This window comes from Mastigoproctus giganteus, chromosome 13 (genome assembly GCF_048544385.1).
Source record: "Mastigoproctus giganteus isolate SK-2022 chromosome 13, ASM4854438v1, whole genome shotgun sequence".
Classification (NCBI taxonomy): domain Eukaryota; kingdom Metazoa; phylum Arthropoda; class Arachnida; order Uropygi; family Thelyphonidae; genus Mastigoproctus; species Mastigoproctus giganteus.
Window position 1 is genome coordinate 38,873,977 of NC_143587.1, and position 22,696 is coordinate 38,896,672.

Below are 22,696 nucleotides of genomic sequence, written 5' to 3' on the forward strand. Positions count from 1 at the left end.
ATCATTAAGTATCCTGCTACAATTTGATAACCTTCTGGCATTTTCAATCCTTAATAACTCCTCATGTGTGAATGTAGATTCAAACTACTCATTCAGTTTGTTTGCTATCTGAGCAGGATCATCAACAGTCGAACCATCGATATCAAGTGGACCAATCTGATTCATCACCTTCCTTTTAAAGTTTATATAAGTAAAGAAATCCTTGCTGTTTTTCTTAGCAACCTTTGCCAAAGATTTCTCATAATCTGGCGCCTCCATAGCCAGGTAGGCAGGAGCAGCAGTGCGTAGCATACGCTTCTTGAGTAGACCGGGGTTTGAGCCCGTGACCACCAAATACGGAGGATACGGAAAAGTCAGGGAATGACAACCGCATATCCCCGGAGCAATATGGCCTTAGTTGCCAATGCTCCTAAAAAAAAAAAATAACAAAAGTTGGAGTTTTGAAGCTGAGTTATCATAATCTGCCTTCGCCTGCCTAACCTCCTTTGTGACTTGATTATAGACTAGCTTATATCTGCCATAGGCGAGAGAGAGAGAGAGAGAGAGAGAGAGAGATAATCTTTAATGCCCTTCATGGCCAAAAAAGCCAGGGGTTTACATTTTTACAGCCTCCCGAAACTTCCGGGAAAATAGAACAATTAATTTACAAAAACAGGTAATTTTACAATAGAAAACATATTTTGATACAAAGGAGAGAACTCCTTACGAGAGTTAGGTCTGATTGTGAGCTGGCTTAACATCGAGATAAGAGCACCAGCTCAATCAGACAGGAACAGATGCAAGGTATACATGTCATTCCTGATTAGTCCTACTAGATATTTTTTTCCTGTAAGTCTGGTCAACAGCGAATTTGTTCAGGTCGGCATCAAGTGCCTGGGTTTGCTTGAACATCTGCTGAGGGAGGAACCTGTCCGAGAGATGGAGTCGCGCTGAATGCGAGTAGAGCTCGGGATTGGCCCTAAGGGCAGCAGGGGGAATCCTCCAGCCACAGGTATCCCAGAATGAAGGTGTTGTGATTATGCCTGTTATCATCTTGACTGTTGCTAGGAGACGTTGTTCGTCGACTAAGGTGGGAAGCCGTGGAATCCCGAGAGAGTTGGCAAGCTGCGTGGTACGAATCAGAGCTGGAAGGTTGTGCTTCCTGTTGGCCCACTTTAGGAGCCAGAATTCTGTGGCAAAGAGTGGTTTCTTTATTGATGGTGCCGCTGACGCCCAAATTTCAGCAGCATAGAGTAAAGGTGGAAAGATGATTGTTCTTATGTACCTCACGGTTGTCTTTTTATCTCTGATATGAAGGAGATGCTGTTTTGCCATCCACCGGAGTCTTGAAGCACGTGTTGCCTGATAATTTATATGCATCCCATGCATTTTTATTCTCTGCCACGAGTCTCATTAGTTCATTTGACAACCATTTAGGCCTAATCCTTGAAAAATATTTCTTAATAGGTATGAAACATTTAGTAGCTTCCGTGATTAATTCCTTGAATGCTCCCCACTTAGAATTTGCTGTTGGTAACATCATCAGTTGGTCCCACTGTACAGAATTTAAAAACTGTCTGAGACCACTGTACTCACCTTTGCGTAAGCAAAAACCCTTTCCTTTACCCCTGATGGTATTTATATCTTTAAGTAAATCCCACATCAGTACACTGTGATCACTGCCACCTAGTGGTTCCTTTATCTGCAAGTTCTTAATACACGAATGATCACTGCTGATAACCAGATCAAGAGTATTGCCCTCTCTGGTTGTCTCTCGAACATGCTGCTGCAGAAAACAATCATCCAATAAATCCACAAAAGTCTTACTAGTGTGTGAGTGACTAACCCACAAATTCCAGTCAATATCTGGGAAATTAAAATCCCCCATTATAAGACTCTCTGATTTACTGGCCCACTCTATTTCCCTGTACAGTTTCTTATTATACTCATCAGAGTCATTAGGCCTATAGCACACTCCTACTCTCAATTTTGATCTCCCAATGCTTATGTCACACCAAAACTGACTCGACACTGCACTGTCCCGACTGGCTTCACTTCCTTGGATTTTATGTGTTTCTTAACTAATAGCATAACCCCTCCTCCCTTCCTATCCTGTCTATCCTTTCTGTACACACTGTGCTCCCCCAATTCCAGTTCTGCATTCCTTATATCTGTGTGACACCACGTCTCTGATATCCCAACAATATCTGCCTTTGATGTTTTGAGCAATACCTCAAATTCATCAAATTTATTTACTACACTCCTAGCATTGGTGTACACGCAAGTATACCTGCACCTGTTTCTATTCTTAGCTACCCTAACACAACCCATGTGTTTACTTGCACCGCAATGGCTCCCAGCAGTCTCTGAAATACCATGCATCTTGTTTTTCAGGCTTCTGCTCATTCTAATAGAAGCAGTGCAAGAATCTCTTTCACCTCTGCCAGTGGCTACTGTCAATCTATTGGTCTTTGTCTCCCCCCAAGCTAGCAGTTTTCCGACCCACCTAACACTGCCTCGATGGCATCAGCAAATATTCTTACACCCTTTTTATTTAAGTGTATCCCATTCCTGTAGAAGCAGTCTCTCCTGTTAACAAGTACAGACCAGGCTGAAAAAAATTCTACCCCTTGAGCCTTGCACAATCTTTCCAGGGCCGAATTGATCGACAAGGCTCTCATCATATACTCCCTCCGATAGTGTCTGGGCAGAATTGCAGACACTTTCAAATTATTTTTTATGGCTTTTTTTCAACAGTGACCTGTACTTGTTAAGTAATTCCGCCGGTCTCCTATTCTTAATATCATTAGTGCCAACGTGTACAATTACATCACCTTTTGTACCCTTAAAAGATGATATCCGCTGTACAACGTCATCAACCAATGCCCCTGGCAGACATACCCTGGTCCTGTTCGTCCTATCCCTTTTACATACCATGTTCCCCATTTCCCTGACAATAGAGTCACCAACAACTACTAGTTCCTGTGGGACCAGCACATTCTGCTTTGGGGGTGGCCACTGTGTTGTGTGATGACCAAGTGCAAGCTGTGGCGTTGATGTGGGCAGCTGAGAGCTTGATGGGCCTCTCAATTTAGATCCTTTGAGGACATCCACCCTGTCCTTCAAGCTCTCATACAGGCCCATAACAATGCTCAGTTGTCGCCTGATTTCCTTACATCGTGCACACACAAAGACACACCCCCCATGGAAATATCATGTCCTGTACCTGATTGTCCCACAGACATCATGCAAGCAGTGTATTTTAAAAGGCTGTGATTCAGAGGGCAACTGCCCCCCTCAGTTCTCCCCTAAGCCACAGCACTCCCATTAGCTTGAGCCTTTTGCTTTGCTGCTCTGGTCTGAGTCATGATTTCGATTTAATTTCAATAAAATTTCAATTTCAGTACAAAATTATAACCCTAAAGTTGTATCCCAACAGAGTTATAATGCTATATATATTTTTCAGTATCGAGTATTACTACGAGTTCCATTTATATAACTTCCATATCAAGTTATGTATTAATTAATTATGTTACATTTTTTAAAATGTAAGTCGTTATATGTATTTAGTTAAAAAGTACAATTTAATTGACAATGAAGTTTAACAAGATTAATAGATTTTACTGATTAATTGACAATATTATATTATATACTATGCTATACTAAGCTAACGCTATCTAGTTCGGGATATAACGTTGTATCGTATAACAATGGCGGCAAGTTACGAATGGTAAATCTACGGACACTTAAGTATTAATTAACTTCCAAATCTCGCTGTCTCAATTTAAAATAAACTGAGGATCCTGACTAGGTCTATAAGCTATTTATAGAAAATAATTTAATATAACAATTCATCAATAAATCGTCTAAATATGGCTAAAAAACTTCTTGTTCAGTTGGGCTGCAATTTGTAACACGTGGATTTGATACCCTTACCGATACTAAGTAATACCTACAAAATCTCTATCTAAGTTAAACTTTAAGTATCGTAACTAGGAATATAAAGCTACTCCAGAAAATAAGTTAATATGCCAATTTAAGCTAATAAAAGAGAAAAAACTTCTCTATTCCAGGAGTAGTAAAAACTTGGCCTGCACAAGGCTACTCTCGTTCTCTAAGGTAGTGCATTATCCATGCAGCTTAAATCCTGCTTGTAGAAACAAATGAAAGGACAAAATAATCATTATAAATGCTTACAGATGTAAATAACTTCAGTTCCTTGTTCTTAATATTCATTGAATTACACTCCTCTAAATCTGCTCAACCACCAGGTATATCTCTTTAAAAAAAAAAAAAAAATATATATATATATATATATATATATATATATACAGTGGCGGACATCTTAAAAAAAGTAACATTTGTAGTGAAACATATAAGATATTGTTTGATTATAGTCATTTTGTTTGTCGCAAATCAGACAGTAATTGCATCAGACAGTAATTGCATCAGCCGTTTCTATAAATACGGCATTGGAAGGATATACATGCTCATTAGTATCCTGTTTTGTGGAGGTGTAAGCATGGTTCCATGTGTTCAGTTGACACCAAGAAAAAAAAGTGTAACTGTTGCTCTGTCCCAGGAAGAGCTTTTTACGCATACTATTGCTGATAAAAATAGGCTGCCACCCGTCAACAGTATCCCGGGTGCTGAAATTAATGCGTGAAACTGGTGTGAAGTGAAGACCTGGAGTAGGCCGTAAGAGAGTGACCATGCCTTCCCCAGATTGATATTTTAAACTGCTATGCCTTCGTAATCGCCATGCTAGTGCTGATCTAAAACTTGACTTTGAGATGTCCTCTGGTGTTGAAACAAGTGCACGAACTATCCAGAGACTGCTTTCAGAATGTGGTCTGCATGCCTGTCGGCCCAAGAAGAAGCCTTTGTTGACCCAACAAATGAGGAAGAAGCAACTTGCTTGGGCTAAAATGCATGTTTCATGAACAGAAGAGCAATGGCACACTGTCATCTTTTCTGACGAATCGAAATTCAACTTGCATGGGAAACGATATGTCAGAAGACAAAAATCGGAAGCATATCATCCTGACTGCATAACACCGACTGTAAAGTTCTCCGCAGGTCAGATGGTCTGTGAATGCATATCAAGCAAAGAAGTGGGGCAAATTAAGTTTATTAATGGAACAGTGAATGCAGAAACCTACACTGCTATCTTGGAGGAGTGCCTGAAACCCGTTATTAGAGATCACCACACAGATGTCCAAAACTGCATTTTTCAGCAGGACTCAGCATCTTGCCACACAGCAGAATTGGTAAGTTTTGTGGTATTTAGATTTAATGATGAGTTTGTCATCTTGTCTCACAAGGCTTAAAACATACTTACACCAATGTTTTCCCTCGTTTTTCTCCCTTAAGGTGCAGTCATACCTCAGAAATGCTGGCATTACAGTGTTGGACTGGCCCAGCAACAGTCCATATTTGCACCCTATTGAAAATTGCTGGTGCATAATGTCATCTAAAATTGCTCAGAAGAAGCCAACAAGTAAGATTCAACTGCAGGAGAGCATTGTAAGGGTGTGGTACCACGAAATTGGGCAACCGTATATCCAGAAGTTGATTAACTTTATGCCAGATCATTGCTAGGCTGTAATTGCAGGTCGAGAAGGAACAACAAAATATTGAGGACTTGTTTTGTTGATTATGTTAACTTGTCATTTCAGTTTGTACACGTAAGTGGAATAAAATGTTTTTTTTTTTTTTTTTTTTTTTTTAATGAAAACCCCAAACACGAAAGGTATCAAAACCTATAGTACTTAGTACCGTGTATGGGTTGAAGGAGAAGTATGGGGGGAGGGGGATGCCAGAAACTTTGCTCTACAGACTAAACATGGGTTTCACCATTTCAAGCCTCCAATAAGTAAAGCGGTGGTATTTCACCAGTTGATGAAAGTCATCTACGTTTGTTTGGTTGTCATGATTGCCATTTGCATGATTTCTCATTTCCATTAATTATGCATTTTACCCTTTCAGAAGATATTTATGGCAATTAGTTATATCAAGTGGAGTCTTTTTATTGGATTTCATTCGCAGAGTTATATATCCCATCTAACAAATGGATTTCGATCATTTCTGCAACATTCCCACAATGCAATGCAAAACACATTATTTGCAAAATTCACGAGTGATGCAGTTTTTTTGTCCACCACTGTGTGTATATATATATAAGTAGAATGTGGTTTAAAAAGAGGGGAAACAAGCTGATGAAACTGGATATTGAAACTATGGAAAAAATCCGTAGGTACCTGAAAAATATGGTAAAGAGAGAAGGGAGACAACGAAACCAAAGTCAAAACTATGGAAAAAATCCGTAGGTACCGTAGGTTTAAAAGAAGTATTTAATGCTGTGAATCCGATGATTTTAACGTGGTCTTCAAGGGTCAACCATCAAAACCAAAGGAAAGACAGCAAGAAGTAGGGCCTCTGTTTCTGACATGAAATATACGTAGCATGTGGTTAAAACAATGAAACCATGTTGAAATTTGAATTATCAGTGTACGTAAGCCAGGTCAAAAGTAAGTAAGTGAATTGCTGACGTATATTTCATGGCTGACCCGACACAGGCAGAGGCAGAAAAAAGAAAGGAAAAGAAACATAAGCAAGAGGAAAATAAAATTAAATAAAAAGAAAGGAAGGACAAGGGCAAAGAAATAACTTACTTGGTACCAAGCAGGAGTTGTAGTGTGCATGGGGAGAGACCCAGCTGTGGTAGAACAGAGTAAAATGATTTTCTGATGTCATCTAGGAATATTTATAGTATGTCATAGCGATCGGCATTAAACATTTAATGCCAGTTTCCCTACACATCTAGTAATCTTAATTTTGACCGACTTACTGCCTCCTCTTTTCAATGTTTGGGGTCACTGTAACACTATAAATATTCCTATATGACATCAGGTAATCCTTTTACCCCATTCTACTGCAGCATGACGGGCCTCTCCCCACCGTCCACACTGTGACTCCTGCTTGGTACCACAGTATGTTTCTTTGTCCTTGTCCTTCTTTTCTTGCTTTTTATTTCATTTTATTTTCCGCTTGCTTATGTTTCTTTTCCTTTATTTTTTCTGCCTGTTGGGTCAGCCATACATCAGCATTTCACTTATTTACTGCTACTTTTGACCTGACTTCTGTACCCTCATAATTCAAATTTAAATATGGTTTCATTGTTTTAACCATGTGCTACATATATTTAATAATTCTTTACAAAAGAATTATTAAAAGCTTTGTAGAAAAAAAGGTGTAACAATCAGAAATTTTTAATAAAAAAAATTATTTAAATAAGTATTGCAATCCAATACGAAATTTTTACAATTCTTCAAGTACCATGTTAATAGACTAGAAAAGAATAGCGAAAGCTTAAAAAGCGGTACTCACCTTGAAATTAATCTGCGATGGTTTACTTAGGTAGCGTGGTTAATGTTTAAGTTGAATTGTTAAATTGAAAAATTAAAAGGAGGGAAGTAGGTAAAAGTTGACTGAGTTAAATAGGCGCAAGGAAATAGAAGTGTACACAGCCAATCCTTGGTTGTCATCGAAATAAAAGAAAAGAATAGTTAAAAACTGTAAGTGAATCCGGTGAAGCCAATAGTCTTTACGAGGACTTTCGTTAGTTAAAGAACGATAAATATTTTGCCTGGGGCCAACAGAAGTCTATGTACAACACTGCTCTTAGAACTGCCTTTATGCATTGGCACTTCTCCAAACCAAAGGAATTTTCCCCAAGCACAAAGATGTCCTATAATTAACCTGAATGGTTCATACACTCCCTGGTGGTTTCACTCAAAACAACCAGGTATATGCCATCAACTCCAGGAGCCTTACTTGCCTTTATGCTTGAAAGTTTTTCTAATAAACAGTTATCTGTAATTTTGAAATCACTAATTTCATATGACACAGCCACTTCTCAGCATGAGGAGTCTTTCATCAGTAAAGCCCAATGCAAAGTATTTATTTAGTTCCTACGCAACATCAGCTGGGTTATCTAAGGCTTTTCTGCACCCAGCGCACAAGGGTCCGATCTGATTAGTTTTCTTCTTTATTGTATTCACATACATGAAAAATTGGCACCTCTGTAGCCAGGTGGGCAGGAGCAGCAGTGCGTAGCATACGCTTCTTGATTAGACCGGGGTTCGAGCCCATGACTACCAAATACAGAGGATGCGGAAAGGTCAGGGAATGACCACTGCATATCCCCGGAGCAATATGGCCTTAGTTGCTAATGCTCCTAAAAACCAAATAACAATAACAACAACATGAAAAATTCCTTGTCCCCATTCTTTGCTCTCCTAGCCAATATTTTCTCATATGCAGCCTTGGTCTCCCTGACCTTATTTGTGGTACTAGTACAAATCAATTTGTACCTGTTGTAGGCTTCAGTACTTTTCATTGCTCTATAACTATCTCAACTGTATTTTTCTGCTCTATTTGACTTGACAGCTCTACAGTCATTTGGCTTCCTCCTCCTGCAGTATTTTCTTAATGATATGCATGCATTCATGGCTTCTGTGATTTTTTTCTTTAAAAGTATTCCATAATTCAAATGTTTTTGCCCTCCCATATAGTGCCTTAAACTGTCAAAATCCCTCTCTTCTGAAGTTAGCATTAGCATTAGTAGAGGCATTTGATGCAAGAAAGCAAGCTTATGCAGCATCAGCCAAAAAAAAAAAAAAAAAAACCACTTCCACTTCACCCCTCTGTTCGTTCAAAATACCTGTCCAGCTGAGCCTTAAACTTATTTAGGCTATCAACCTCCACCACAAGGGATGGAAGTCTGTTCCACCAACCAACCACCCGCTGGCTAAAGGCAAATTTCCGCACGTCTATCCTACATCTGTCTTTTCTCAATTTGAATTTATGCCCTCTCAGGTGATTTTTCTGAGCTAGAGGAAGAATCCCATCAGCATTGAGCATGCTTAAACCATTCAAGGCTTTATACACCTCTATCAGATCACCTCTCTGGTGCCTAGTCTCCAGACACTGTAATTTGCAAAACTTAAGCCTTTCTTCGTAAGAGCACCCCTTTGTTCCATTCACTAATCTTGTTGCCCTTCTCTGTACTCGTTCCAGCAGCTCTACATCCTTCTTGAAATGAGGCCTCCAGACCTGTATACAGTACTCTAGGTGTGGCCTGACCATCGCCTTATATAATGGAATAATCACCTCCTTATCCCTGCTGGAAAAATTCCTGTATATCATTGACAAGACACCATGAGCTACTCTTGCAGCCCGTCTGCACTGCTCAGAGAACTTCATATCTGCCTGCACAACCACCCCCAAGTCCCTTTCATTCTCTACCACTGTCAGTGTTGTACCACAGAGTTGATACGTTGCTCTGGGGTTGCTGTTTCCCATGTGTAGTAAGTTAAAACCTATGCCTTTACCTTTAACTACTGTAACATCTTTCTTCATCTTCCAACTGACGATTGCATGATCACTTTCGGACTTTAAGTCCTGTGATGTCATCTGATTCATTAGTAATGATAAGGTCAAGAATATTCTCATCCCTAGTTCTTTCTCTAACATGCTGGTACAAATAATAATCAACTAGTTCATTTAAAAAAAAAATTTCCCCATGTTGAATTTTCCTCCCATTTATTCCAATCAATAATAAGACATTCACGCTTGCTTGCTTGCACATTCCATCTGTATGTAGAGACTCATCATAGTCTTCACAATATTCCAGTCTGTAGTTACTCCTACTCACCTTTTGTTCCAACTAACTCTCACACTACACAGATCCTGTGCTGGCAGACATAATTTCAGACTCAGCAAAAGCTGTTTTCATGCTCAGGATTCTTTTGATAAGCATTTGACCCTCCACTTCTCCTGTCTTTCCTAAATACACTGTACATACTGTTGTGGAACTCATCATACTCAATTTTTGGGTGGTACCACATTTTTGTTATCCCTATTATATCAGCATTAGTTGTCCTAACCAGAAATTAAATTCAGCCATTTTTAATGACAACACTACTGTTGTCATTAAAAATGGCTGATATTACTGTAGATACAGTTAAGACTAAGTAATCTTGTGTGGTTTACTACCCTGACACACTCCTTCAAGTTATTTAGGTTTCTATCCCAAAACTTTTATCTTTCCCCTCATTTTAAACATTGCTGAACTTAGAACTTCTTATCAGCATTTGGCTGATATGTCAGCAAACAAGGATTCTTGAGTGAGTCCAAGCAATATTTTGACCCATATCATCAGAGGGCTGCTGGAGAAAAAATTTAGGGCTGTTAGATTCTGCACCATTGTTACTACTACAACTGGTGCCACCACCACTGCTGGATTAAGAGAGGATGGAATATATCGATGATATATGTCCATTCTCATACTGATGTTGCAAAATGGAATGAAGCCATTAAAATATTTAAAGATTTGAGATTTTTTTTTTTTTTTTTTTTGAGCATTATTAATATATTAGAAAGGAAAAGAAAAAAGGCTATATATCATGCACAATTTAGGATAATTGCAAATTGCTTTCATTTTTTGATTTTCCTAGAATCCTAAAAAAGTCAATTTTGATATTCAGATTGGTGTGAATAAAATATTATACAACAAAATGGCAAATTATTTGAGATTTATTTTTTATTCTTTTGCTTATTAATTTGGAAAATTACTCCCCCTCTTTCTCACTTTTAATAGAGGATGTATTGAGAAGGTCAAGGAGAGGTAGAAGGACTAGTGACGCTTCTCAGGCATCAGGTTCAGAGAAAAAAGGATACTCTTCTTTGTCGTCTGGTTTTGTTCTTTCTTCTGGTTCCAGAGAGGCATCTTGTGATTCTCAGTCACAGGTATTAAAATTGTTTTCATAAAATACCAATTATATTTATAATATGTTTATACTTTAACCACGGACTTTCATCAAATTTATCAATACCATATGTATATAGTGAAAGTCCAGCATTATGAGTCTATGAGAAATCCACTATAATGAGCATTTATTAATGTAGCATCAATTTAATAGCATGGAACTAATAATAAATGAAATATGCACAAATATGTTGTAACTTTTCTATTATGAGTTCTTTAAATTGCAGCACTAATGTTTTTCGTAAATACCCACATTTAATTTTAACTCTTGTTGATGGCACTTGCTATCATGTTGTCATTCATTTCAGTACAGGAAAACATGACTAAAATATGTAATTTGACTTTCTTTTCTGTTTCCAATTTTGCAGACCAGTAGCCAACATTCAGTTGTGATTGTGGACATGTTTGTTGCAGACTGAACTGCGAACTTGTAAAACCCCTCTTGCCATACAAGGGGCAATTGTACCTTGTAATCAACTGAATAAATAAATAAATAAATAATAAATAAATAAATAAAAGCACAGTGCTTGTTAAAGTTTTGTTGAAGTTACTTTTCAAGGAAAATATGTAAGGCATGTAAGATAAAGCTTGTTGGGATGAAAAAGAAAGGTGTGCAAACAAACTTTTAAATGATATGAAAAGAAAGATGTGCAAACAAACTTTTAAATAATAAATGCTTGAAGAATAGCAGTGTCAATAGAGGTGAAATTGGTAGGAAGTAAGGGTTATCTTCACCACTCTTTACTATCTGTAATCATAAAATTTGAGTGCCATTCTCTGTCACAGTGTTTTTAGCCATTAGCATTAGTAGAGGCATATGATGCAAGAAAGCAAACTTATACAATATTAGCCAAAAAAAAAAAAAAAAAAAAAAAAAAAAACACCCTTCCCATTTCACCCCATCATTCACTCCAAAACAGACAGAGCTACAAAGGCTCAATACGTTCTATGTTATACATCAATTAGTTGAGAAAAGGAGGTAAGAGGTAATTCCTCCTTTTCTTAACTAATGGAAGATTACTGTATAAATTGGAGCAGTGTGGTATTAAGGGGAAGTTGCTATAATGGATAAAAGGGTCGTTGAGTGGGAGATGACAGAGAGTGGTAGTCAATGCACACTGCTCTTCGTGGACTAATGTTATTAGTGGTGTACCCCAGGGTTCGGTGTTGGGCCCACTGTTGTTTTGTATATTTATCAATGATATTGCTGAAGGTATATCAGGCTTAATGTCGAAGTTTGCAGATGATACAAAGGTTAGCAGGGTTGTTAATGACAGTAATGGCAGTGTGCTACTGCAAGAGGATCTAGAAAATTTGAGCAGATGGGCTGAGAAGTGTCAACTGAAGTTTAACATTGACAAATGCAAAGCACTACATACAGGTAGAAGTAACCCCAGAGAAACATACCAACTGTGTGGTACTACACTTAGGGTGGTAGAAAATGAGAGAGACCTGGGAGTAATTGTGCAGTCAGATATGAAGTTTTCTGAGCAATGCAGACAGGCTGCCAGAGCAGGTCATGGGGTATTGTCAATGATATACAGGAATTTTGTTAGTAGGGAAAAGGAGATGATTAATCCCTTTGTATAAGGCAATGGTCAGGCCATACCTTGAGTACTGCGTACAGGTCCGGAGGCCCCATTTTAGGAACGATGTAGAGTTGCTTGAGCATGTACAGAGAAGGGCAACAAGATTGGTGAGGAGAATGAAGGGGTCCTCTTACCAAGTAAGGCTTAAATTCTGCAAATTGCAGCGGCTGGAAACTAGGCACCTGCGAGGTGATCTGATGGAGGTATATAAGGCCTTGAATGGGTTGAGCATGCTGAATTCTGATGGGATTCTTCCACTTGCTCAGATTACAAACCTGAGGGGGCATAAATTCAAATTGGGGAACAGTTGTAGAATAGATGTGCGGAAATTTGCCTTTAGCTAGCGGGTGGTTAATTTATGGAATAAACTTCCATCTGTCATTTTGGACGTTGATAGCTTAAATAAATTCAAGGAGGAATTGAACAAACTTTTAGAGGGAATATGGATGTGTGAAATTTTTTTTTTTTTTTTTTTGCTGATGCTACATAAGCTCATACGCTTGCTTTCTTGCATCACATGCCTCTATTACTATTACATCTTCCACCTGAAGTTGACTTAACTGTTGTCTGAATTGAAGTGGCTCATAGAAAATCTTATAGCTATAGTCTGTGGTAGACTTTAAGCCTACAACTCTGCAAATGAATGCAAAACAATCATGTTATCACGAATTCCAAATGCAGAAGGAAACTTGCAATATAACATATTATCTCAGGTCGTGCTTGGCATTTTAACAGTTCTTCACAGTAATGTAATGCTCAATGTGAGAGGATATTCAGCCAGGTAAAGAAAAGAAAACATTTCAATTTGGATCTTTTTTTGTGATGTAACTCTGGAAATGTTCTAGCAAGTCTGGACAGTAGGGCCATTGTTATAAAACTAATTCAAAATTTCTGAAAAGGATAAAGTCTGCAACAATGTTTAAAAGCATACTGTACTGGTAAGCAGTCTCATGGCTGTCTGTATTTTAACATGAAATGTGCATATCACTGAAATATAATTTCAAGTCCAAAATGTGGATTTTAAAAAAAAATCCTGCTTTCCTCCATTTTCTCATAATATCCTGCTTTCCACCTGCTTTTTTTGGACAAAAATTTCTTGTTTCTGAAAGTATATTGTTTCAGAAGTTAATTCATTGTAAATTTAATTTAATATTTCTTGCCTATTTAAAAATATTGAATGATATACAAGATGTGCTAGATGTGTTTAAAATTTCTCAGTTCCTCCATCTGGAGAGTTTAACAAAAGCCATTCACTCAAATTTTGTTTGAAATAAAATATTTGCTATTTATCCAAATAATCCAGATAACAAAAGGCTAGATAATCAAAAGTACTTTTTTCATTTCATTGTACTTTTATGTCACATTGAAAAATTTAGCAGTAATATACTACCACAAGTAAATGGTGATGATTTTTGTGACAGGGTACCTTTAAATTGACGTACTCATACTTTATAAACTAAATCCACACTATTTAAGAAAAGAAAAGGATGAAAACAAGTGAAAGGGTGGGAGTGATGGCTATTGGTAATGTTATCTTCTATGTAAACAATGTATTGACATTACGCTCTTTTCAACTTCCAAAATCCATTCCCAAGGTGGGAATGATTGCTAAGATAACAGTGCAATACATTATCCCAACAGTTGAGATCATTAAAAATGCACAAACCTGGGTGCCACAGGGTTGATTAACTGCAGAGTGGGCGTTATTAACATTTACCCGATGCAGATCAGATACAGATGGCTGGGTGGAGGTGATCTGATAGGACTTAAATTTGAATGTATATTGTGAAACAGCTGTTCATGCCGAAGTTCTAGAAGTTGTTAGTTTGCCTCAACATACAAACTCCGAGCCCTCGTGGGTAGCACAGTTTGTATAATGACTATGTAGAAAAGACCTGAGTTCGAATCCCATCAATGATGTGAGAAATTTTAATGGACCTTTTTCACAACATGGCTGAGTTAGTTGGTTTCAGACTAGGGTAGCATGGTTTTTTTCTCTCAGAAACTCAGGTTTTTCATCTCCAGCAAACTGGCAAATTGACCACAGTACACGAAATTTACAAACATGATATATATAGGGTGTTTCAAAAGTGATGGTCAATAATTTAAAGGTGAACAGTACAGACTACAATATGCAAAAAAAGCCTAGTAAACATGGGTCCTTAAGTGAATCGTTTTTGAGATATTGCACATTTCTAGTTGGGATCCACCACTGACAAGGTGAACTGTACAGAGTTGAGATGCACCACTGACTTGTTTGTTTAGGTTAGGTTATGCTCATTCTCTCCCTTTCCCCCTCTCTCAATGCTCTGATATATATTATTAGCTATATTATTAGCTCATATATTATTAGCTATATGGTGCAAGGAAGCCTGAGGCACCAGCCAAAAAAAAAAAAAAAATTCCCGAGTTACCCTAAAAGAGAGAGAGAGAGAGAGAGAGAGAGAGAGAGAAGTAGAAAGGAACCAAGAAAGAGAAGAATGATGATATAGCAGGCATACTAGTACTTGTCAAAGGATAGTCAACATGGAAAGAGGTTACAGCAATGAAGCGTATGCGGACGTGCACTTCACGTATGGTAAAGCCAATGACAGTGCACTCGAGGCTGCACGTTTGTACCAAGAAGCATTTCCCTGCCGAAGGCAGCCCAACGGGTACACCTTCATCAGGTTACATCAATGCTTTAGAGAACATGGGTGCTTCGCACATGGAGTACGAGCAGGTAGGCCTAGAAGCATAATACCTGATGTTGAGGAAAGGGTGTTAGAAAGAAAAGAACAAAATCCTGGAATTTCGACAAGGAAGGTTGCTCTGCAAGAGCGTGTACTGTCGTAGCAGTGTGTGGCGAATTTTATATCGCCAATTACTGTACCCCTACCATATCCAGCGTGTACAAAGTCTCGGCAATACATAACTACCCTTCAAGAGTGAACTTCTGCCAGTGGATGCAACAACAGTGTGTCCTGAACCCCCAATTTTTAAACAATATTTTGTTCATAATTGTCATGTTTGGTCCGATGAAAATCCTAATGCAATTCACGAGTCACAACATCAGCAATATTCCTCGTTGAATGTCTGGGCAGGACTACTAGGAGACCGTCTAATTGGACCACACTTTCTGCCAAACAGGCTAACAGGAGAGCTGTACCTTTAGTTCCTGCAGAATGTTCTTCCAGACCTCCTTGATGATGATGATAATGTTCCACTTCAGCAACGCCAGAACATGTGGTTTATGCATGATGGTGCACCGGCACATTTTGCTCGAGTTGTGACTCGGTATCTAACTAGAAGGTTTGGTCAATGGTGGATAGGTAGAGGTGGGCCTGTAATGTGGCCTCCCAGATCACCAGACTTAAATCATATGGATTTTTGTATCTGGGGTCATGTAAAAAGCTTGGTGTACACTTCTGACTTAATACAGTTGAGGAATTGCAGCGTTGGGTTGAAGGAGCCTTTCAGCAAATCAGAAATGACCTAGGAATGCCTGAGAGGATTCGCAACTCGATGCAGAGAAGACTACAAAGCTGCGTATGGATGCAAGGACAGCATTTTGAATACCTTTTGTAACATCTGTAAAATCCTGTGGTGTTGAAACCAAAAATTAAAAATGTATTATCTTATGTTTAATAAAACCACCCTTAGCAAAGGATTCACAGCTTTTTGCTAAACTAGTGCTCCCATAATCAGTAGCGGATCTTAATAGAAAATGAGCATTATCTCGAAAAATGGTTCATTTGCGGCCCGCTGTTCACTGGGACTTTTTTGCTTATTTTAGTTTGTACTTTTGACCTTTAAATTATTGACCATCATTTTTGAAACACCCTGTATACAGTTCAATATTATCTGTCACTGATGCACATAAAAAAAATTTATATATATATATATATATATAAAAACTATGAATTGGACATGTTTTTAAAGCAGCAATAGCTATATAGAGGGCCTGCTTGTTAATGGATGTAGCCATCATAGAGAATTTTCTTTAGCAGAAGCATGCATCTGAGTGCTTTACTCTATTTGAGACCAGACCAAGGATCGACATAGGCAGAGAAGAGTACAACTACTTGCATCCCATGAAATTGAAGAGAGGGTACAAAGGATTTTAATGTCTTGCATATGTTTTGTCTGTCTATAACTGCCATACATGCTCAAGGAAAGTCAGTTTCTTGTCAATTGATAAAATTTTACATAACTTGTTATAAAAGCTCCATTTTACCACTAAACTTTAATACCACTAACCCTCGTGTTTTCTCCATGTTGCTGTGGTATTGTGTGCAATATGATTATACTATGCTAATTCCTCATTCATAGTTAGTGATGTTCATAACTTTATCAATTTAGAATCCTGTTACCTCTAGTAATAAATAAATATTGTCATGATAATATATACTACAAAATTGCAAATTGAATCTTTAAAAATTATGAAAAGAAATGTTAAATGTCATCTCTGTGGATGATTTTAATATTATTATGGCATAACTCAGATTTTGGAATTGTTGAAGATTAACAGATATGTTGCAGTAATTATATTTGAATTTTAATTACTTAAATTTTTACAACTGTTTACTTTCTTAAGTTAATTATTTCTATAGTTTTGTATTATTGTATAAATTTCTTTTATTTGTGGTCAGTTTTGACAAAACCCAGAGAAATTCTTTGTTTTCAACATTAAATAAATTAATTTATTGGTGAAAAAAAGAACAGAAACAGGGTTTGATACTTTAGCATGTTTTGGATTTGAAATGCAGCACATTTTCATTTCATAATGACACTTCTGACCTCCAGCTGGTCTGCCTAGACCCAGCTTTCACTCTATCATTAGTCAGTTCTCTAACCTTGAATCCGTGTGTTTTTAAGGTCTAGTCTTGGATCATTATTCTTTTAAATTAATAAATTTAATTTAGTTGACATGAATTGATATTTGAGAAATTTTTAGCGTCTGTCCACTTTTTTTTTTATGCTTGTTGTTATGGAAGTTGGTAGCTTCTCATTTTTCAGCATTTCTGTTTCAAAAGTGGATATTTCTTTTTAATGCTTTTATTTTATAGCTCTCCCTTCCCCCATTCATTCACAGTTCACTGCATGTAACATAATCTCTCCTTTACAAACTGTGCATGTATTACTGAACTGCCTTACTTTTATGGATATAATAATTTCTTATATAACTTAAATGTTCTAATACAACATTTTTCTGTTCTTCATTTTTTTTAATGTAAAAATTTGTACTTTAACATCTTCAGCTACTTTAACTGTTGTTTAAATACTAATGTTGAGAGATCAGCTTATTAGTGTGTAATATTTCTTTTGGTATTTTATTTGCTTGCTTACATGTGAAGTCTGACAGCAAGTGTGCCAGAAATTACCAGAGAAAACAAGGCCTCCAGGACTTCTCCAATTGTGAATCTGAGTCTTCCTTAAAGAAATGCTCAACATCACTCAGGCGACCAGAAATACCAGAAGTTTTACGTGGTCAGTCATCTGCAATAGAAAGGGACTTGTCAGACCGTGATGTTAAGTTAAAGTCTCAAAGTGCAATTGATGAACATCCGTCCTCATTCATTGTGAATAACATCCAAAGATATGGAAATTTACCATCTTCTCGTATTTCAGAGAAAGTTTCACCTCTCAGCTGTAGAAAGCATGCAGCTCTTTCTGCTTCATCCCAAAAAAATCTAGACCATAAGTTATCTAGTTTTAAAAATTCTGCTCAAGTTCTTGTTAATAATGGCACTGTAAGGCAAAGAAAGGCATCGTTTGAAGCATTAAGGCTCAATTTCCAGGATATAAATAAATTAGAAAATGTAGAAAGATATGGTGCTCAAAGTAACAACTTTTCTAGTGATTCTAGCCAGTGTCAAAACAGTAGCAGTGTTAGTTCACAATATTTTTCCTGTGATAGCCCTCAAACCGAATGTCATTATGATCACATAGCTGATGATGTATTTTTTACACCTCCTGACCCAGCAGAAAAGTCTTCATTTTCACCAAATGAATATGATAGGGAAAAATCATTATCTGAACACCCTGCAGTTTATACTGTGACTGTTAAAACCACTAGCAGAACATTCTCCAGCCCAAATGATGTAGAAAATAAACTTGATATTTCTTCATATTCTTCTAAATATTCAAATGAAAATAGGCATGATCACATCTTCAATGGTGGTGGAGATAAAACCATCACAGATAACTTCTTAAGAGATTTATCACATAATGGTTTAGATGCTTCTCACACATCTGTAAGTGAAAATATGGAATCTAAACAAACCTTTATGGACTCTTTTTGGTTTAATGGTAAAGAAGAAAGTGAAAGAAGACGTTGGAGTCTGCCTGAACCTCAAAAACAGTTATTTCCAATTCTTAAAAGGAAGAGTGTAGATGAAAAAAGGGAGGAGATCCATGGGATCTTAAAACCATTTTCTTATGAAATAGATGATATTAGGAAACCACACTCTATTTTGAAAAAAAGAGGTATTTCTGAAGAAAAAGAAATAAGCAATAAATCTTCAGAATTACACTCAATTCTTAAAAAACCTTCTTCAGATGGCAGCGATGGAAGAAGCAGTAGTCCTGAAATACACCCTATTCTTAAAAATCGAAATTCTGAAGAGTTACTTTTATCTGATCCAAAATCAATATTAAAGAAAAGAAGCAGCATTGAAGAGATTATTGGTGATAAAGTAGAACCTAAACCAATATTAAAAAAAAGGGGTAGTTCAGAAGAAGATCTTGATGACCAGAGTAGGTCAATTTTGAAATTAAAAAGAAAAAGTGCAGATGAAGATCCAGGTGATCTGTCTGTACTGAGTAGATTGAAAATGGAATGTTCAGATACAAGTGTTAAGTCAATTCTCAAGAGATCATCTTCAGAAAATGAGGATTCTTCTGTGTTGTCTACTGAGCTTAGTAGCTGTGCTGTAGGTAATGGCATATCTTCCATTAATAACAGATTTGAAACCAAAAGTTCTTTACTGTCATTGCAGAAGAAGCAGCAGGAATTCCATGAGTCTCCATCACCAAGACATTTCATCTTAACATCATCAGTTGGTTCTACCGAAAAAGAACAGCCATTGGTAACAAGAGCTAAAGAGGAGCAACCATCATCTGCCTTCGAGTCTTCCTTCGGCCTAAGGACGGTTAATGATGCCATATCTGCCGTTTCGGATTTGACACAAACTCGGTATTCTAGTCAAAACTGCTTTACAAGAAAAGATCGAAATTCTGAAGAGTCTTCTGTTCATATTGCAGAATGTTCATTATTAGCCAACAAAGAGCAAATGGAACAAATAGCTGGCAGTGGTCACAGGTGAGAATTTGAACTTGAAATGTCTGGTTTCCATAAATAGCTAATATATTTTGTATAGAGAACTTTAAAATTTAAAATTATTCGTTAAAGTTTTCTCAGTATGCAGGTTAAACTTTAATACTTATTTTTTGTTAATCATTTTTAATATAAATTTTTAAATTTTTTTAGTTTTTTTTGTATTAATGAACAAAATATGAAATAAGCTCTTCCCTTTCCTTCCCACTCCATCCTTTTTCAGAATAGCAAACTGATATTACTAGTTTTAACCCATTAGCGCTCATGAGGGGGATCATTTTGATTCCCATTTTTAATTTAATTTATTTATTTTTAAGCTCCTCTGTCATTCCATCATCAAGATGTCTCACAGTATTCTTAAAGAAAAGTTTTTCCCTGTGGTTTCTCTATTAAAAATTTGAGAAACCTATTCTGGTTACTTAATGTTAACAGTAGCAAACTCCTTGTCATTACCGATCATAATGAAAAATATAAAATTTGGCTACTAAGTCCCCATTGTTGTCTTTTGTGGCATAATGGGATTGATTTCATAAATTGCACAAATATGTGGGGAATAACAAGAACTATATAGATAAATAAATTACAGATATTATACACTGTGTTGCCACTTTATTAGGTACACCCCTGCTGTGCACACAAATGGGTTGTCCCACAACGTTGCAAATCACACGACCACAGTTATGGATATAAATGCAGCAGAAAAACATTTCTAGTATCAGTTAAGCTTACAAACCGTAGCAAGAATGGGGAAAAGGAGTGATCTAATGGACTTCGAACGTGGCTTGGTAGTAGGTGCAAGACATGCTAGACAAAGCATCTCTGAAACGGCAGTTCTCCTGAACTTTTCACACACCACCATTTCAAGGGTGTATCGAGAATGGTGCAACAAGCAGAAAACATCCTCTCAACAGCTCCTGTGGAAGAAAATCGCTTGTTGATGACAGAGGTCAGAGGAGGATGGCTACAATTGTGCAAGTAAATAGACGGGCCACAATGTCCCACATCACATCAGAATACAACCTTGGTGTGCAGAACAAAATATTGCAATGGACCATTAGTCGCACTTTGTCGCAAAAGGGCTACAATAGCCGATGACCACATCGTGTACCTTTGTTATCAATGAAGAACAAGAGGGCATGCCTCCCGTGGGCACAGCAACATCAGCACTGGACTATCGAGGATAGGAAAACAGTTGCTTGGTCTGACGAGTCAGTTCCTGGTGCATCATGTTTGATGGAAAGCTCAGAATTTGGCGAAAACAGCATGAATTCATCGCTCCGTCATGTCTGTGCCGACTGCTGCGCAAGGTGGTGGGGGCAGTGTTATGGTGTGGGGAATGTTTTCTTGGCACTCTTTGGGTCCATTTATACCCATAGATTCACATCTGAATGCCACATCATACCTAAACATCGTTGCTGACCAAGTGCATCCATTAATGTTGACAGTTTATCCTCAGTTAATGGTTACTTCCAGCAGGATAATGCACCAGTGCACAAAGCCCGAATTACTATGGAATGGTTCCAGGAACATGACAATGACTTTTCTTTGTTGCAGTGGCCCGCTCAGTCCAATGGATCTCAATCCTATTGAACATCTTTGGGATGAGCTGGAAAGGGCTGTTTGCTGCAGTGTGTCATGCAGTTCCTTCTCTATTAAAGTTCCTTGAGATTCACCCTCCGCCGAATCTCAAGGAACTAGGTATGTTCGTGTCAGACGGCACCTGGGATTTCTCCCATCTCCGCGTCTCAAGGAACTGCGTGACACACTCATGTCTGCATGGCACTCCATTCCTGCACAACGTTTTCAGCATCTTGTTCAATCCACGCCTAGAAGAATTCAGGCTGTTTTGAAGGGTAAAGGAGGCTCAACATGCTACTAGGTCAGTGTACCTAATAAAGTGGCAGCACAGTGTATATGCTCTAGGTAACTATTACTATGTTGTTCCTGCCTTCAATTTAAAAAAATTTGGAATCATTACTTTGGACTGATCATCATAATATCTGCTATATCATCTATGTCACAGAGTATCTTTATCAAAAGATTTCTTACAGTATCTTTAAAGAAAAGTTTTTCTTTGTAGTTTCTCTATTAAAAATTTAAGAAATCTCTTCTGGTTACTTAATGTTAGCAATAGCAAATATTTCTTGTCATTGCCAATCTTAATGAAAAATATAAAATGAATCCATTAAAAAACCTTCGCAGTAGCAGTAGTAATCAAAGTAGTAGTAGTAGTAGTAGAAATCATTACTACTACTACTAATGATAGTAGTAGTAGAAATAATTTCTGTCCTTGTATAGTGTGGAAAAGGCATGGGTTAGGATTCCACCAAGATGGATGGATATTTTTATAGGAATATTTTTCACACCATGACTGAGTCTGTCAAGTTTGGATAAGGATTACATAGTTTATATCTCTGATATTTCTGTTTTTTCGCCCAGCACACTAGCCAAACTGACCATAGAGAACATGCAGTTTAAAGACACATACACTGATGTCTCATAGCCTTAGCTGCTTTGATGCAAAAGCAAGAAATGAAAAACAGCAACAATAAACAGGGAAAAGACAGGCAATTAAAATATAAAGTGGTCTTAGGTGTGGTGGGAACCCTTGGCTACAATTATTTGGAGTGTGATAGATAATATCCCTGTGTTTTACCCTGATTAGTTTTTATGACAAGAAATATGCAAAGGATTTAATAAAAAATAAATTGTAGCTAAAAGTAATAACAACAGTAATAACTATAATGGTAGCTTTTAAATGCCATGTACTTAAAACTGAATAAATGCATTATAATAAACTAAAAAATAAATATTTGATGAAAACTGGGGCACATAAGAGTTAAATTTATCTTAATCAAAATGGCAGAATGTGCAAAACAAAATAATGATAATGTTGGTGGGGGGAAAGCAAATAAAAAGAAGAATATAATAAGAAAGGAGAAGAAACAAAAGATGGAACTGGAAGAGAGGGAGAAGAAG

The 22,696-nt window shown here is 37.3% G+C and overlaps 1 protein-coding gene across 1 annotated transcript in view; it reads left to right on the plus strand.

Moving 5' to 3' along the window:
- Positions 1-22,696, plus strand: part of LOC150075981 (uncharacterized) — a 701,253-nt gene that overhangs the window by 396,032 nt on the left and 282,525 nt on the right. The window contains 2 exon segments of the mRNA XM_090387465.1: positions 10,643-10,791; positions 17,736-19,702. Coding sequence (XP_090243591.1) covers positions 10,643-10,791; positions 17,736-19,702 — 2,116 coding nt within the window.